At 48.1% G+C, this 18,583-nt stretch overlaps 1 protein-coding gene across 2 annotated transcripts in view; it reads left to right on the forward strand.

Moving 5' to 3' along the window:
* The first annotated feature begins 1,931 nt into the window (after positions 1–1,931).
* The window catches only part of PRICKLE2 (prickle planar cell polarity protein 2), a 102,698-nt gene continuing 86,046 nt past the window's right edge, over positions 1,932–18,583 (forward strand). The window contains exons 1-2 of one of the 2 annotated variants that reach the window (XM_064723766.1): positions 1,932–2,033; positions 2,320–2,405. In XM_064723766.1, the coding sequence (XP_064579836.1) occupies positions 1,992–2,033; positions 2,320–2,405 (128 nt within the window). In that variant the 5' untranslated portion in view covers positions 1,932–1,991. Of the gene's footprint in view, positions 2,034–2,142; positions 2,176–2,319; positions 2,406–18,583 lie in introns of those variants that run through there. The other variant, XM_064723767.1, reaches the window with a different exon arrangement.

Consider the following 18,583-nt stretch of genomic DNA (forward strand, 5'->3'; position numbering starts at 1 on the left):
TATCCTCCAACTTTGACTTACATTTGCTGTTTTAAACTCCTAGCAGATGTCCTCGCCAGCCCTGTTATTGAGGGCGCACAGCATCTCTTGCAACAGCAGAGCAATTAAAGAGGATTTGCAGGTCACCTTTAAAGCATTTCCCACAGCACGTTGAATCTTGTTATAAGTCCTGTATCCAATACTGCTTTTATTTCAGCAGTTTTAATTGGAGTTTTAAATATTCTGAACCTTATGCAAGACACCCAAAGTGCTGGAGATTTTCAGGCCCTCTTTTGCATGACACCCACTCCCTGAAATCCCATTGTCCTTCTGTAGAGCTAACAGTAACTCAGCACCCTGATAATGTATTAGACCCTGGATACAGGCTGAGATGTTTCAATATGAGGTCAAACCCCAGCCTGCAACCAGTTGCCCACTGTGTGATGAAATGTATACTTGGAGAGATCGCCTCTTCCCTTGAGAGCTTATAATATATTCATGCACCACTGTATGAGTTGGAAACTGGGAGAGAAACCAAGAAGGAAAATGATGAGGAAATTTAGCAGAAGGGAGCAATAGAGGGAAGCTTGGAGGGTTTTGGAAAGGTAAAAATAGCAACCACAGAAAAACAGAGCAGGGAGCATTCAATATTTTTGCAGGGCCATGAAGAAAGCCTATGGAAAAGGAAATTTTCTCCATTATAAAATTCTGTAAGTGGAGGGTTTTTATTTTTCTTAGGTTGGGTTTGTTTGTTTTATTTGGGTTTTTGTTTGTTTGTTTTTTGGGTTATTTTTTGGGTTTTGGGTTTTTTTTTTTTTTTTTTTTTTTTAAGGAAGCACAGTATTTATGGCATGAAAGAGTGAAAATCTCCCCGAAACTTTTTGTCTGAGACTCTTCAAAAGGCCACCTCAGCTCCACAGCTCCCAACCTCGTTTCAGCCTCCCAGGGAAGAAGATACAAGAGAAGAATTGACAAAAATGAGAACTGATTAAATGGAAAAAAGAAATTATCAAAGGGTTACCATTTTAACCAGCTGTGAGGCAGCAAGGCAAGGGAACAAAGAGGCAGGGAAGGAGGGGAAGGAGCTGACAGCATCTGCAAACAACCACAACCCTGGGTGAAGCTGTGAAATGCTAATGGCGAAGCCGCTCCAGCCCCACTGGGGAAGATTTTCCGAGGAGCCCTGTGCTCTGTGAAGCGTTTGCTGCTCCTCCAATCCCCACGGTTCATTTTGCTCTGCCTTGTGCCAGATGTGCTGTTTGATTGCAAACCCCAGGGGCACCGGGTGGGCATTGCTTTTAGTGCGCTGTATGTATGACAAGACTGGGCTGATGCATGAGCAACCCTATGGCTCCCAGCCCCATGAATCCCAGGACCACAGCTCCCAGCCCCACAGATCCCAGGATCACAGCTCCCTGCCCCACAGATCCCATGGATCCCAGGATCACAGCCCTGCTGTCCCACAAGCAGCTCCGGGAGCACCGTGAGCTCCGGGGCTGTAACAGGTGGTGCTTGGCGTCCCACTCCAGCATCTCAGGCCACAAACATTTTTCCTGTGACAGTGTTTTTCCTGCACCCTGCTCGTGTTTGTGGGCTAAACCTTTCCTGATCAGACGCCCAGCAGGAACCCGGCATGATCGCTCCGTGCCTGGGCCAGTTAAATCCCCTGCAGAGCGCAGGTAAGCTCAGCGTGCGCCCTGCCGAGCCGCAGCTCTGCCCTTGGGGAGCTCAGCTGTTTTATCGCCACCCAGCTCTGGAGCCCAACGAGGACATCGCGCTCCCCGCCGCACACCCGGCCGAGCGCGGGGCTCCGAGGGCGGGCAGGGCCCGGGGAGCGGGGCGGGGGAGCCGGTCCGTGCCGGGGCGGTGCCTGCCGGGCTGGGGGGCGGGTGAGGGGCGGGAGCGCGGCCGAGGGGCGGCCGCCGGGGGGGCGGGACGGGCCCGGACGGGGCGGCCGCTGCTGCCGCGCACTCGGGCAGGGCTGCGCCGGGCTCCGCGCCGGGAGCGCTGCCATGTTCGGCCGCGGCTCCCGCAAGCGGCTCTCCAGCCGCTCGGTGAGTGCCGGGGGTCCCTCGCCCCTCGTTCCCCGTCCCCCGCTCCGCTCCGCTCCCACCTGTGGCTCTGTCCCGCCGCCCGCTCCGGCTGCGCTCCGGCGCCTGGCGGGTCCCCGCCGCCCCCATGTGCCGCTTGCTTGGGGTGCGTCCCGGTTCCAGCCCTTTTCCTGCGCTCTCCCAGCCGTGCCGGTGCCTTTCCCCCGGGCGTGCCCCTTCCCTATCCCCCGGGTGCCCGTTCCCGTCGCCCTCGTCCCGCTGCCGCCGCTGACTCTGCTGTTCCTTGCAGCTGACGGCGTCGGGGGAGCCGGAGCGGGGCCAGCCCTGCAACACCTGCGGGGACCAGTGCCCGGGCTTCGCCCTGCACAAGTGGAGGTAAGGCCCGGCCAAACCCCCTGGCTCATCACCCCCGTCCTCCCACGCCCGGTCCCATCGCGGCTCTCCCTTCCCGGGGCTTTGCGGTGCCCTCCGAGTTCCGAGCGCATCCGGGGTGCAGGTGTGGTTCTTTAGGGAGGGTTTGTGTTGGTCCCAAGCGCGTTGCCCACCCATGGTGGGGGTTTTGGGGACACGGGTGGGCCGCCCCCACACAGGTATGCCCGGTGCGGGGCGCAGCAGGACCCAGATGCGGGACTGGGGTAACTGGTTTGGCGATTACCCACTCGCAGCTTCCCCGGTGCGGTCAGGAGCTCGTCCTGCTGCTCCGGGTCGTGCCGGGGGCTGGAGCCGCCCTCACCTGTCAGGAACAACCGGGGTGGGGTGGGAAGGGAAAATGGGGCTGAAGGGGTTCTTGCGGTCTGCATCAAACCGCTGCGTGAAACTCCGGCAAAAATAGTGGTTTTGGTTATTTCTGTTGTCTTTACAAAGATGGTATTTCTGTCTCTTCACAAACCTGACAGTGCCGGTGCCTGATAAGCACAGCAAGCCCTGGCCTTCTCCTGGGTCAGCCCCTTCTCCCCTCCCCACGTTCTGCTGTCTCAAAATGAGTTCCTGCTGATGTGCGATCTGGGACTTGCTGATATTAAATCTGGGCTGCGGGCCCTGGGAGCTCTACATAGTCTTAGTAGGCCAGGGAGCCCTTGGCGACCTTTTAACCTTATTTTTCAGGGTATACCCTTTTCTCCAGCATCTGCTGTGCTTGGCGTTCCTCCCAGCCTCTGCCCTACTTCTCAGAGCTGTGTCTCACCAGATTAAAGCTTGGATTCAGAGCAAGGATGGGGATTGATATGTTCCTGTTGAGTTGTATCTTAACGTTTAGCCTTGCAAATCATCGTTCCCTTTGGCATTTGCCCCAGGGTGTGGTGGGACGGGTTCCATAGGCTGAGGTCTGCCCTGAGGGATGCACAGCAGCAGGTGGGGCTCGCCCTGGTCCTCGGGCTGTCCCGGATTTCCTCGTGTCCCTGCAGAGCCGCTTTGTAATACTTAAAAGTGCCAAGGAGAACTTTCAAATGCAGGATAAGAAGAAAAGCCATGGTCACCAACAGTCCCCTGCTCCAAGGACTTGTGAGGTGCTGTGCTTATGTTTCGTTATGTCAGAGAGTACAACTGTACAGTGGCTTTTGAAGGATTAAGTGAGTTCTGATGGGATCCCACCAGAGGCCAAATGGCCCAGCAGAAGGGGCACACAGCTGCCTGGGGAGTGTCAGATGAGAGGGATGTTGCAGCTCTTTCCAGACTGTGCCCTCTGCATTGGCACGCAGATCTTGACAAAGCCCATGTGCAGGAGCCTCCACCCTGCCAGGACTACCCATAACCATCTCCTTTGCTGACAACCTTCAGGCATGGGAGGGGATTTTTGCAAATACAATGTGGATTTTTCCAGCAGCTTTCTCTCAGGAGAGATGTGCTTATGTCCCCCGGGGCAGGAGAAGGATGGGGACCCTTCGGGTATGGGTGGGGTCAGCCCCCAGAGGCACTGCAGCCTTTGTGCTCCGGGGTTTGCATCCCACTGAGCAGGTTAGACCTTACTCCAAGTTTCCTTACACCAGGACTCGATTAGATGAGAGCCCTCCTGCAGACATTCCCATTTAATTGCCTTGATGTAAGAGTAATTACACAATTAAACCAAATAAAGCAGTCTATTTGCCAGAACACAATAGAGAGGAAATTCGTTCATTTTTCACTAGCCAGTGGTCTATTAATGCCAGGAATAGGTGAGCAGACAAATTATTCCCAATAGTTTGTAGGTTGATAACATGCTGAGGAGCCTGTGCCCTCTGTGCAGGAGATGTTGCAGTCACTGACTGGTGGGGCTGCTCACCTGAACGTGCAGAATGAGACTGAAAGAAAACAAGAAAACAAGGGTTTGCAAGGAGATCCTCACATTAGAGGTATAAATCCAGATCAATTGACCTGTAGAGATTTATAAGGCTTTTTATAATCCTTTGACAGCAGAGTTTTGCTGATAAATGTAAATGGGGTGGTTTTGCATCAAAGATGCAGAGTGGTGATAGCGCTTTAGGGAGACAGAATTTATAAACTTGCAGACACTGAAGCCATTGCTGAGGCAGGCATTGTCTATGTCAATATCCCAATTATGCTGCACTGTGTATTTTCAATTTACCTGTGATTTTAGGTGTGATCTGTGCAGGCACTCCCTCAAGCAAGCAGATTGCTTTGTCAGAGGATGAAGATTCCTGTGTTCCTATGTTGCCTTAACAGCCACTTTTCTCAGAGATGGCTCTGAGCATTTGCTGAATTTATCATTCCTGGAAGCACAGGCATGCTTCTTGAGACAGGGAAACCTCTTGAAAATAAATTATATTCTGCAGAACTGTTTTCAGAATAAGCCTGGTCTCTCTACTGCAGGTGATGTGCAAAAAGAAGATGAAAGGGGATTGTTAAAGAATTAAATAATGTCCCTGGTTTTTAAAGTTTGGTTTAGAATCTTCGTAATTTTGCTCTGAAATTATAATCCCACATTCAGGGTCGTGGGTGAATTATCCTGTAGCAGTGTCAGTTTATTTAATGCTAATGTGGTGGAAGCAAGGAATTGAAAACACCTCAAATCCAGCTAGAGCCTACATCTTACTCCATCAAAGAGCTCTCTTCTGCATGCCACAGATCTCTGCCTCTCGTTGTGAGGCAGAAATTCAATTTATAGCTTTAAATCATTTAGCCCCAAAGAGGAAAATGTAAGTGGTTTTTCTGAGACGGTTTGGGGGCAAAGTCCATGAAGACACAGCTATCAAACTATAACCAGTAAAACCCTGAATTTCTCATGGGCTGAGCAGAAAAATGACTCCTTCCTCTCGTCTCATCACTTTCTTCTGTGGTGGGTTGTCATCAAAGTGCCAAAGGACTGAGTTCATTTGTGTGGGCTCCAGTCTAGAAAATGGAAATGGCGTGTAGGTAACCAAATCCTCATTAATAAAGGTGGCTTAGTGTGGAAAAAGGGAAATCAAATTCAATAAAAATTGAACTCCTTAGGAGCCCGGTTGCTGTTTTCTAATCAGATCTGCATTACATTAAACTGTGTGCCATTCAGCTTGTTAACAAGCTTTGGCATTAAATAAAGCTGTCACTGGAGTTTGGTGAATGAATAGCCATTAGCAGCGTCTTTTGCATAATGTCCTGCAGAGAAAAGCCTTCGAGGGAGGTGGTCCAGGAGCAAGGAAGGGAATTTATAACCTAGTGCCGGTGCAATTAGTGTGAATATGCAAACCTTAAAGGTGACAAATGGTTCGCTTTTGCTGCTGTTAAGCTTACTGTGAAGAACTAATTTCAGATTTACTCTGGGTGAAGTAAAATTACAGCCTTAGTACCTCCGTTAAAATAGCTGATCCTTCGTGTTGGAAGATTGGCATGTGTTTAGCACACGGAGCCATGGTTTGTTTGCTCCTAGAGAAAGCCAAAATACTCCTGCAGATCAGCAGACCTTGCTGTTCCCTGCTCCCTGCCTTCTCCAAGCCCACCAACTAAAAAGATAGAAGCAGGACACGCAGGTCTCAGGATGGTGTTTGAGCTTTGCTGTGAGGAAGGGGGGATGTGCCACCTGGCTTGCAAAGCCTGCAGAGGCAGTGGCATACGGCTGGTTTCTGAGGGAAGGAATTTGGATGCTGTCTCAGAGAAGACAATTTTAAAAATAGAGTCTGAAAACCTTTGGAGAAGTCTTTGTTGCCATAGTTATTCTTCTGGTTTGCAGAAGAATTTGAAAAGCAGTAATAAACATGACATGAAGACAAAGACTGGTTTGCCAGGGTTTTAGCTTCAGTGTGAGATTATGTCTTACATCTTTTCTTGGAGCATCTTTTTCCTTGCATACGTCACACAATCTTTGTCCCTTGGAATCACATTTTGCTGAGGAAGAGATCTGCTTCTCTTCATGCCTTGCTGTCACACATTGTGCTCTTAATATCAGTGCTGTGTGTTTGTACAGCACACAGTGCCTGGCCCTTGCCTTTCAGGGTGAATTTATGTGACCTGATGTAGTATTCAGTAATAATCCACATTAACAAATTTTGCAGCATACAGTTGTTTTGAGCATTTGTTTATTTATTTCCACAAATCAGCATCTTGCTGTAATCTACTGCAGTCAGTCCTGCTGAAGCCTGATCTCATCTGGCCTTTTTGGATCAGGGAGTGTCTGCAAAGACAAACTTCTCATCTTCTCAGGAGAGAGCTGCCTGGAGATCCCAGGTGATCAACCCAAAGGGTTGTGATTGACCACTGGGTCACAGAAACCTATGGACAAGGAAAAGAGATGCATGTCATGAGATAGTGATCCAAAATGGGGTGGTGGACCAGAAGCCCTGTGATGTTTGATGATGTTGGGTGATGATGCACAAGTTGCTTTGCAACTCCCTTCTCTGCCTTGTTGACTGTAGGCAGGGAGTTGCTTGTGGCAGTGGATGTTTGTTTTGTTTTGTAGGTTTGTTTGTTTAGTGCCCAGTGCTCTGGAGATTGCTGCTCTTGTGCACAGCAATCTGTGTGTTTGAAATGAGCGAGAAATTCTGTGTGTTCGCAGCCTTTGTCTGCATTCCTAGGGGTCTGATCCTGCCCCTGGGAGGTACAGGTACAGGGGGAGCCTGCCCCAGCAGGCTCATCCCTGGGTGCCTTTGGGTCTCCAGTTTGCTGCCTAGTTCCTCATCCAGAGAGCAGAAACAATAATATTTGTAACGCAGCACATGAGTGAACAACACCGAATTCTGAAGCATTTGTTTCTACTTCCAAAAAAAAAAAAAAAAAGTACAGATTATTGCTTCCATATGTTTTCAGCATTTCTCATAGGTTATGTCTCTTGCACACACACACTCCCAGCTTTTCCCTGGCATGAATAACAGGCTTTGTGCCTCTCTTCTTTAGGATTCAGATATTCCGCACTTCCTTGCATGTTTATTGGAAAGGATTTGGAGATGTGAGAATAGCAGTGCCTTATCTTGAATTGTCTGATGTTCCTATCACTGCCATGGTGAATTGTGCTAGCCTGGAAGGTTTTAGAAGATTCATCATTTTGCAATTGGGAGCCTGCTGAAATGGGCCAAATTCAGCCAGTGCAGATCCATCAAACACCCCTGGGACTGCAGAGGGCTAAGGGCTGCTGCTGTCCCTAGGGGTGGGCAGCACTCACCTGCTTCCCAAAGATACTGTCACCCTGGCAGAGGAGATGCAGAAAAATTCAAAGGCTGGTTTTGTTTTCTCATTTTAAAGCCTTTCACAAAGCGGTTGGTGTCATTAGCTTTGTCATTTTTAATTTATTTTTTGTGTGCTTATTTGGTCTCAGGTTCAGAAAGGAGAAGCCACTCCCTGGCCACTTCCTTCAGTGGCAGTCAGTGCCCTTCAGCCCCTGTGCCCACGCTGGTTTGGTGTGGGTGCCTGTGTGCACTGGAGCTCAGCTCAGGGGATGCTGCCCTGTGCACTTGGCTTGGCATCAGTGACTTCAGCTGTCCTATTTTCTTACACCTGCAAGGTTAAACACTTGTGTAAGTGTTTGGGAAATCAGGTCTACTTTTTTGGGGGGGCTTTTCACCCCCATGGTAGTAGGGAGAACAGGGATGATGAGTGATGGCTCGTGCTGCTCCCACCTTTCCAGCAGCAGCTCTACCAGGGGGCAGCCAGGCCATTGGGATGGGGGTTTGGGTGGATTGTGGGGTAGGTATCAGCTTTGCCCTGCCCTGGGACAATTCTTTTCCTAAATGTTGAGTGCACAGTTACATTTAAGGAACTCCCAACGATTTTTTCTGACTTGTGGGTTCCATTTCTTTGTGCCCTGCTGCTGAAACAGCACTTGAAACAGCACTTAAGACAGCCAAGACTGATAAGGTATCCTGTTTGTGTTGGCTGGGAGACACAGTATCCACATTACCAGAGCATTACAGTGTCAGAGGCAGTGTTGTCCCTGGCAAAAAGCCCAAAATAAATTCTTTAATTTTTTTGTATGCGATGTACAAAAGAGTAGGTGAGGTATGTATTTGTTTCCGGGCAAGCCCAGGGAGCCTGTTTGAAGTCCTTTACAAGCCACTCAGGATTGTATTGCAAGAACTCAAAAGCAGTTTGGACACTTGTTGATTGAATTTCAGCTGAGCACAGAGCCCTGCTCTGCAGCTGCTCTAACTGGAGCTGCTCTGCCTGGCTCCATTGCCACTGAGCTGCTGGCAAAAGCCAGAAAAGCAGAATTTCTCCTAGGGAACGGGCAGTGTGGGTAGATTTTCTGTCTGTTTTGAAGTGGCCATGTGCAAGTCTATTTTTATGAATGGTGTGAAAAAACACTTATAAGCTGTTGCGGGATTTGGGCTGATTTTGTGGGGTTTATTCTCTATCTGGTGTGATTGTGAATTACACTGGTGATGGATAGCTGTCTGTAGAGCAGACACACTGAATTCTGAGTTTGTGTGATATTTTACTTCTAAACAAATAATTTTAAAATTCGGTTGGGTTTTCTTTGCACTATTTTTTTTTTAAATGACTGTAAGTGCTACTTGGTATGCAAAGAGTAGTTTACCTGCCTGGTGTGAGCCAGTGGGGTTTGCCATCCCAAAGCAGAATTTGGCTGGTCAGTACTGTGGTGGTGCCTCAGCCACGGGGCTGTGCTGCTGGATGCTGGCAAAGCACATTTCCTTCATGGAGCCTTTCTAGGTGGATTTGCCCAGGAGAGACCCATAAAACCTGGAAGCAGGATGGGTTGGCTTGCACTGGGATCTCCTAGAAGCAGACAGCTGTTGGTGCTGGAGGCTGTGGCCATGGGTTTGGAAGCTGTGAATTAGTGGGACATGGTGAATGATTTAACAGCCTAGTGCTGCTGGATGTGTAAGGTCCTGAGCTCCCTGTGCATCCACCCAAGCCCAGGGAAACGGGTTAAATCGCTTGTTGAAGCCTCTGCTGGGGTGATGAGAGGGAGGAGGTGGGAGGTGAAGAGTTGCACTGGTGCTGTGACAGCAAAGCTGAGCTGTCACCCCCGCTGTCGCCCCCTGAGCCCCTTCCCGAGCTGTCTGTCCCGCCGGTGCCCCTGGGCTGCGGCCCGCTGGAGCCCGGCCGGGCCGTGCTGCGTGTGGCCTGTGTCGGGCCGGCAGGAAAACTCCTACTGCTCTGTTTCAGGGTTTGCAGCAGGCCTTTGTCACCAGCGTGGTGTGGCCTGAAAGCAAAAGCTGGCAGCCAGCGCTTTGGTGGGATAAAGGCTGGAAGCGGGATCCCCGCTGGAGGGGCCGGGCGCAGCGTTTGGCTGACGCCCACGGAGCGCTGCCCTCGTCTTTGTTGCTCTCGGCTGTTGAGAGTCTGTTCAGTGTTTTCAAGAGTTTTTCTTTGGTTTTGTTCTTTTTCTGTTTGCCTTTAAGAAGTCAATCTTCAGTCTTTTAGAGTTTTTCAAAGACATTCTCCCCCCCTTATTCCCCCCCCCCCCGCCCAGTAATCCATCCTTATTACACCAGTGAGTCACTCTTCAAATAATGAATTGCGTTTTCATTGTCTGGCTCGTAAGTCTATCACCGAGTTTAAGGATGGACGATAATATCAGCTGAGACCTTTGGCAGCTGGCTTTGCAATTTGTGGTGCTCATTTGGCTATTTGCTTTTTTTCTCCAATGAATAATCTCCCAGCCGTGGTGGTGGAAAGCCGGACCCTTCCTGTGCTTGTAGCATCTCTGCGGTCACTATCTAATGTTGAAGGAATTTGTAACATTAGCAGAATTGTCTGATGTGAGGAAAACTAATTTAAGGGTAAACCTCATGAGCATGGCTGTAAAGAACATTTTTCTCATGCTTGCAGACCCCAGCCGTGCATCAGTGCAGTCCCAATGGCCAGAACCTCTCTCAGTTCCCCGGTGCTTGGGTCAAGAGGGGTACAGAAAACTCAGGGTGCTCCTCTCTGCTGCTGGAGAGGCTGTGTCTTCCCACGTGTGGCTCTGGTCTTCACAGGACCCTGATACCAGGGCTTATCACTTGGAGAGCTCAGTGTGACAATTATTATTCTCACTGCAGAGAGAGACACTTTGTACTCAGCCATTGCAGCAAACATTTCATCCCCTATCCATTGCCCTTGTGTGGATGCTGCCGCTGCGGTGATAAAAAACATAATGGCTGCTCTTGCTGATAAGGGGAGTGTGTAAGTGTAATTACTGAAATCCCTATGCAGAGCTCTGAGGATGGATGAAGAGTCCCTCTCCCTCTGAGGGGTTTCTGTTGCTCTGGAGCCTGTTGGGGAGAGCACTGCAGCTCCTGGCAGCTGAAGTGGGAGCTGCTCGGACACAGCTGTGAGCAATTAGTAAAGGATGTCTTTTCCCCTCCCTCCACTTTCTTTCCTCCTCTTCTCTTTGAAACCAAGTCACAGGCTTCAGGGAGTCCAGAGGAGAGCTCAGGCAGTTCAGGTTTGAGGTGCTCCTGGACCAGCATGAAGGTGGCCACTGCTCAGTGCATTGGCATTCCAGCAGCAAGGTGAAGGTCTAGGGATCCAACCCAACCTTGCAGGAAGCATACTGCAGCCAAGGAACCAGGGATTATTTAGATCAAGCCAACAAAAAAACATATTTCCATGGCAGCAGTAACCATAGGAAACCTCCTCAGCATGTCTTGGGTGGTTCCTGTTTCCCTGCCTTCATCTGTTTGCTTTGCAAGCGGAGCAGTGGTTGCAGGTGCCCCTGGTGTCACCAGGAGTGGCCCATGAGCCCTGCTGTCCCCAGGGGCTTGGCAGCCACACCAGGGCTTGTGTCACTGCTCCTCGATTTCTCTTTTGCTCTAGTTGGTAAAAAGATGCTTTGAGAGGCTTCTTTAGATGCCATCAAGTCTCAAAGCCACCTCTTTACCTGGTGTCAGCTCACAAATGTGCATTTGATCCTTAAATACCCAAGGCATAAAGGCGAATTGTCTCCCAGGGTCCAATTCTTCTTCTTTTCTATAGCGTCTTAGAAAGATACTTTTATATTCCCTCTGGCTCAGCTAGTGATGCTTGGCCTTCAACCAAGACAGGGAATCTAGGACAAGAATCCCTGAATGCTCTTAGAAGAGCAAGATGAGAAGTTATAAAAAACCACAGCATTTTGTTGGCAGAAAAAAAAAGCTGGTAAAAGATTTTGTTTAAAAAAATAATCTGGAATATTTTTGATCAGCTTCATGTGGACACATTTACAGGAGGGCGTAAGAGGAGGCTTGTTTTCCTGGGTAGTGCCTCCTCTAGGAAATCCAAGCTGTGAAGTGAATACAAATGCAGGAAATTGAGAGGTTTTGCAGTGAGTCACTGGAAGGGATGAGGAACCAGTTGTTCTGGTGTGATTGTGCTGATGACAACCAGCTCTTTGACCTGCCAGGGACAGAGTGGCTGTGTGAAAGCACCCGGGGGCTTGGGCATCTCAAGCCAGCACCCAAGGGTGCTTGGACCCCCCCTGTCCTCCTCCCACCCTCCAAGGGCAGTGTGGAGGTGTCCTCACGGAGCTCTGCAGAGCAGATGGGCCCTGCTTGCAGTGCCAAGGTATTGCAGAGACAGGTTAAAAAAAGATGTCTCCTTCTGTGGGAGCGTGACACAGAGAGGGAGAAAATACCTCGTGGTGCCAGTAACTGGGGTGTTTTGGTGCTCCTGTAGCAGACAGTGCTGCTCTGACCTCTCCAGGCTGTCGGGTGCTTGTCATGGCAGGGTTTGCTCTGTGGAGAAGGACCTGGCTGCCCTTTGGGGTGGAGATGGAGCCCTGTGCAGAGGTGCTGCTGGGCTTGGTGTCCCCTGTCTTCCCCTGACTCTTAGCAGATGATTTAATCCCTATTTTTGCAAAATCCCAACTCTATCAAAGTCAGACTTTTGCTTGAAATTACACATTTGAAGAAGTAGCAGCAGGATGGGGACAAGGCTGATTGCCTTTCTCTTCTCACCTGTCAAGCAGTGGGAACGCTCATCATTTTGCTGTGGGCCCTGCATTTGGTGCCATAAAGGCCACGTGTCTAAAGTGCAGCCCCTTTAAATGTCAGATATGAGAAGAACTGGGACGTGACAAGACAATAAAAGTTAATATTCTAAAGTCAGGTTTGTGCAGCGTAGCTTGGATTTTTAATATCAAGTGCATAATTTATTACAAGGTGTAGCAGTTTGAAATACATATATTTGAATATGTTTTAATATTATCTTTCCTTCCAGTAGCAGGAACAATGCTCCTTTACAATAGAAAAATGATTTCACATTGCCACGTGACAGTTTCAGCTTGTACCTCTAATAGATGTGTGATCTGCTGAAGTGTGAAGGCTATCTGATAAGTGCCTGAATAATAAAGCTATATTGTTTGTTCTGATCTCCCTTTGTCATTTTCAGGTCTATAAATAAAACATTTTCACATTGGACCCTGTGCAGTTCCAGCCCAGACTTATTTACTTTCTGCTGAGGTAACTTGGAAGAGACATGAATCTTTTAGTGTGACAGGAGAAATCAGGTGGCATCATTATTGCATGTTGCGCTCAAAATGATCAAATGCAATGTTAATAAATATTTTCCTAAGAAAAGTTATAAGTATTTAAAGAATATTTTTAAACAAAGAAGCATTTGTCTCATGAACAGCAGAGGGCACTCTGCATCGCTGCTGCGCTACTCGGCTGCTGCTCCAGCTGCCCAAAGGGGAAAAAAATCCCTGTGCTTAAATTATAGTTTGCAGAAATGAAATACTCTGTGTGTGTTTGCTTATACAGGGGTGTGAGTGTGTATATAAAAAGACACAGGGTGGCGTATATATAAAAATAATCCCAGCACATAATGTAAAACTTAAATATTCGTAGTGGTTGCTGAAGTTAGGTGAAGCACATGTTGTGTTGATTAATGCTCTGCCTGCTGTTATGCTGAGCTTCAGAGGGGACTGAAGTGTGCTGAGAGGAGAAAATGAAGAGGCCCTGGCTAGTGAAGGGTTGTAATCTTCATCTTCTTGAAGGCACAGAGGCTGGCAACAGCCTAGGATGCTGGGAACTGCCCGAGCAAAGGAAAGATCTTGAAAGATGGATAATATTGGAGGGTGTGGAATAAGAGTCCTTCTGCCTATAGAAGCAGCAGATCTGGGGGCTTGGGGATTCTGTGCTGGAGTTTTTAGTGCTGAGGTCTCGTTCCCAGCAGCACCAAAGCTTGTGGAGTTGCGAGGCTCTTGTGAAAATCCCTGAGATTGTTTTTATCCTTACTGTAGGAGTTATCTGTGTAAGGAAATTTAAAATACTGAGGTTTGTGCCTGAAGCAGGAAGCAGCCCTAGCCCCAAGGATGCTGTGGAAGGGCTGCATGCTGGCTGGGGTGTTGTTAGTTGGAAGAAGCAAGCACCTGCTTGCTGGAGAGGGACCCCATCCTTGAGGTACAGAGGTGTGTCCTTCATGGTCCAGAGATGATCACAGAGATTGGTGCCATCTCACTTCTTTAATAAGATTTTATTTTTCCAACAAAAATGGACTTTTTTCATTTTTGTTCCCTTTAGCTGATTACTCAGACACTGCCAAGGTACTGCCAACGTGTGTTTCTAGTTTAACTCTTAGTGCACCTTGTGTTTTTCTTTTAAGAGGGAATAAAGAACTCCAAAGCCAAGTCCTTGATCAGCTTTTGGCTGCATTGTCATGCTGTTGAGGTATTCTGGGCAGCTGGATTTTGTGCCATGCTTTGGGTGACAAGTTTCTTGGTAAAACCATGCGATGCCATGCTGAATTTTCAGATTTTAGTAATTAATTCAAGAGGAATTCAGATTTCTTCCTGTCTCCCCCAGGGAGCTGCTTGCATTGGGCTTAATCTAAATCTCTCAAAGCAGGGCTCCTGCAAGAGTCTGGAAGTGTCAACGCTGTTGTATAAAATATGGGCCTGGTAACAAGAATGAGGGGGCATGTGGTTCAAGATAACCAGTTTATGCTAAATACACAGCTGGGTGGATTTTTCTATAGAGAATCTGTGGCGTATAATGATCAGAGAAATATGGAAATGCCGGAGGGGCTTTATAATAATGGGTGCTAATTATGATGAAATGGATTTGGGTGGTAGGGAGTAATCCAAGATTACAATAGTAAGGGGTTTTTTTAAGTAGCTCCTGCTATTTGGGAGGGCAGCAGAGCTCCTTGTTACATGGCTTAAAACAACCTCTCCATGGGATTGTCACAAGCAGCGTTCGCCCTTGGCTGGTTATTTCACAAGGGCTTGGTGCAGCTCAGACATGACATATGTGAGTAATTTCAAGGATACAAGCTGGCCCACGTGCTGCAAAGCACCTTCTCACTAGGAAAAAGATGCTGTTATATCATTGTGCCTGGATAATTGCTTTCCTGGAGGTGGCACTGGAGCTGGGCTCTGGGATGGGCTGTTTTGTCCCATTATGGTGGTTCCTGGGTTGGTTCCTGGTGGTTTTGGGGCTGTGAGAGCAGGATGGTGCTGCCATCACCAGTTAGGTGCTCCTGCCTGTGCTGGTGGGCTGGGAAGTACTGGGAGAATGCTGCTGGAAATGAACTGTTGCAGCTCTGGGATTGGGACCAAAAGCAAGTTGTAACACCACAGCCTGGAGCACAGGATCCTGGTTCTGGCTACAGGTTTTTGGGCAGGAGCACACGTGTAGAGCCAGGCATGTATCTGCTCATGCTGCTTGGCTTTTCCTTTCTTGTAAGGATTTGCTGGTCTTTTTTCAGTGCTGACCATGCCACAAAGCACTGGACTTAGCACACAGAGTGCCTCAGGTGCTCCTCTCCTTGGGAAACAGTGATTGTGAAATGTTTTGTTGTTGTTAACAGAGATGTGGCAATGCAGAGCTTGAAAAGCTGCACTTGTGAATTATCCAGCTTTGTGCTGGAGACCAGCAAGCCTTATGACTCACCTTAGCCAGAGTCAATAGAAATGAAACTATTTAAATACACAATTAAAATATGTTGTTATGCTAGCATGTGGACCTCCATGCAAGCTTGCTCTCTAACTAGATCAATTAAAGGACCCCCATGGAAGAGATGTAGGAGGCTGGTTTAAAAAAAAATCCCAGTCTTAACTGCTTGTTTGCTGCCAAGTAGATTTTGGTCTGAAGTGAAAGGCATAAAGGCACCTGGGATTGGGGGATTTATCTCCACTTTGGGACTCCAAAATCTTGTAGGCAGTGAGAAGAAATGGGTTAAAAAGGTGTTCCATGGTTCCCTTCATGGGATGAAATCCAGCTGGCACACAGTGCCCAAGCCCTGGTAGCAGAGAGGGTTGTTAGCCATGGCTAGCACGTTGTTGTGGTTCAGCTCCACCATCTCCCTCGGCTTTTCCAGATGATCCAGGAGCTTGAGTAGTTCATAAAAGGAGCGAGTAGCCAAATGGACCAATAAAAGGAGTTTGTGGAAAGGCCCAATATATTTTATGAAGAAAGAAATGGATCCTCTAATGCGAGGGTTGTGTCTTGTAAAATTTTGCAGGGCTGCAAGTGCTGTTAAACACTGGCTCCCTGCTCCAGCCGCTCCTTGGAGCACACGCAGCAGCTGCTGAAACTTTCCTTTTGACCTGAACTCTTCCAAGTTTGGAGTGAAATCCTGACCTTGGGAAAGTCATGTCATGTATTTCCCAGGGACCATGGAAGTGGTCATCAGTGCAAGACCTGTGATAACAGTCCTTGAATAAAATTTGTCTGGCATTTGTGGGATTTTTTTAGGCAAAATGAAACAAAGCTTTACATCTTCTTAATGCTCTTTGATGGCAACGACAGCAGCTGGAAGGCCAAAATTTGGCCTGACCATGGTTATTGCTGGGAAATGCCTTTGTGTGATCCAGGAAAAGTGAAGCTGTTTGGAAGTGAGCAGTGAGTGAGTTTGCAGAGTGGGACGCTCCGTGCACGCGTGGTGCTTCCGATGATGGTAACCCAAGGAGTGAAATTTCAGCCCAGCACAGGGGCACATGCAAGGGTGATCAGTGATTTAAATCCCATCTCCCCCAGGCTGTTTAAAGGGTTTGAAGCTGGCTGTGGCACGGGGAGCTGGGGTGCCCTGCCAGCTCAGGTGGCACCATCCATAGCTGCAGAGATCTCATCTCACCATGCCACCCTGAATGCTGTAGGATTGGGAGAGGCAGCAAGTGAGGCACGGCATCACTGGATGTGGCATTGAAAGGATGGGCAGAGAGCTGCAGGAAAGTAGAAAACAAGGATCTTGCTGCTGATTCATTGTTTTCTGTGTCTGCAGCTTCGATCCTGATGCTAGCCAACCTGTGAGATTTTCAACTAAACCTTTTTTAGTATTCTCCTTATGTAGTTTGAATTTATTCCAATGGACTGCAATGATGTGGTGGTGTTCAAGTCAGGCTTGAGTTTCTTAACTGATAAAAATTTGATAACATTTCTTCTGTCTTGACCCCAAAGAGCAGAGCTTCAGAGCTCAACCAATCTTACAAGATTCCTGTCCTTTTGATCCAACACCTTCTGAGAATGATTTCTGCTGCACTCAGACTTTAAAATAGGACAAATTCCCAATATCCAACCTGCAAATTCCCTATTTCCAACCTGTAATTAAAATTTGGCTTCAAAACCAATGCCTTTGGTCCAGAATGCTGAGCAGAGACAAATTTTGGGTTGTGTCCCTCTGCAAAATGACCACAGACACGATGCCTGCAGGTGTGTGGCCTTTCACTGAGCCAAAGGTGGGGTGACCCCAACTGCAACCTAAAAGAGTCCAAATTTTAAGGGAATGGCATTACATTTCTCAGTCACTGGAAGTCTTTACAGTCTAGGGAGGATTATGTTTGGAGAGGATTTGGTCATTCCCAGTTCTGGAGAACTGGCTTTGCTGAGATCTCCTCACTGGCAATGCTCAGCTCCCCTTCAGCTCTATGGGGACAAAACAGCGTCTCCTCTTGAGGACAGAGATGCTCAAGAAAAGGGGCTGTGGGACTGAATGAAGTTGCCATGCTTTTGGCTACCAGGCCCCTTCCTGTGAGCCTTCTCAAAGGCAAAGGTTGGGTTTTTCTGCTGAAGCTTGGCTGCTGCTCTCACTTTCCCCACAGCCACCTCTTGAGGGGATCGATGGTTGGTTTTGGCAGGAACTGTTTTATTTCGTGCTTGGGAACACAGTGATCTCAGCTGTGTGCAGGTCTGCGTGAGGCTGGGTATTAGAGCTGCTTTGATGTCTGCACTGATACATCTTAAGGCAGCTCAGGATGGTTTTATGCAGTAGCCCTGAGGTGCTTGCACAGAAAAAGGTGCTTTAGAAATGTAAATTCTGTTTGAGGACAGATTTTTCTCTGCTGTTCTCTCTCAATTCAGGATGAGGCGGTAAAAATGTAGCATTTAATTAAAGTTTGTAAAGGTTTGGAAATGAATTGCCATAAACATAAAGGATGTAATCAAATGTCTGCCTAATCCCCACCTTAAGGGCACATTAAATGCAGATAGAGTATAATATGTTAGAGACCAGGATTGAAAAGCGATGAGGATTTGGGAGTAGATCTTTTCTACCTGAAGCTTATAAATTATTTTACTTCAGGCTTAGGGATTTAGACATCTACGTACAATAGAAAGCCACGTAGCAGCCCAATTCTCAGTCAGCACAGCTGGCATCATTCTACTGAGTCATTTCAGCTACAAACCCTTACGGCACAGCCCTGTGACGTGCTTACAGCGCAGTGTCCTGACGGAGTGTGGCATGGGAATCATCCCTCAGTTCATCACTGAGTAGGGGGCTGCTTCTCTGAACTCAATAGGGGATTAGACAGGTTTTCATTGTTGGAATAGAACAGGATGAAGAAGGGGATGTGGCATTGCACAGTGTCAGCTGGGGAGCTGGGCTTACTTGGCTGCAGGGACGCCTTCTGCCATCTCCAGCTTCAGTCTGAAATCCAAAAAATAAAATAATTCAACCAGTTTTTATCCTGAAAAACTCAGCAGGAACCAAAGGCTGTTATCTCTCTGAGATATTTTTTTACCTGTGAGATATTTTATTTCTCTCTAGAGAAATAAAATCAGGACACGTTGGAACTGTCTGGCTCCAATTGCCATTCCCCCCGTATCCATGGGAGCCAGGCATCCCAAAGATTTCTTCCCCATGGAACTGTGGGCCCTGAGGCTATCCTTTAGCAGTGCCCTATCAGCAGGACCATGCCATGGTTTTGGTTTGCAGTTAGTGATATTTGGCATTGTTTGGTTTTGGGTAGAAACCAGGCAGTGTTCTGTGGTCCAGCTGTGATTTGTATG

Source organism: Zonotrichia leucophrys, chromosome 12 (genome assembly GCF_028769735.1).
Source record: "Zonotrichia leucophrys gambelii isolate GWCS_2022_RI chromosome 12, RI_Zleu_2.0, whole genome shotgun sequence".
Lineage (NCBI taxonomy): Eukaryota > Metazoa > Chordata > Aves > Passeriformes > Passerellidae > Zonotrichia > Zonotrichia leucophrys.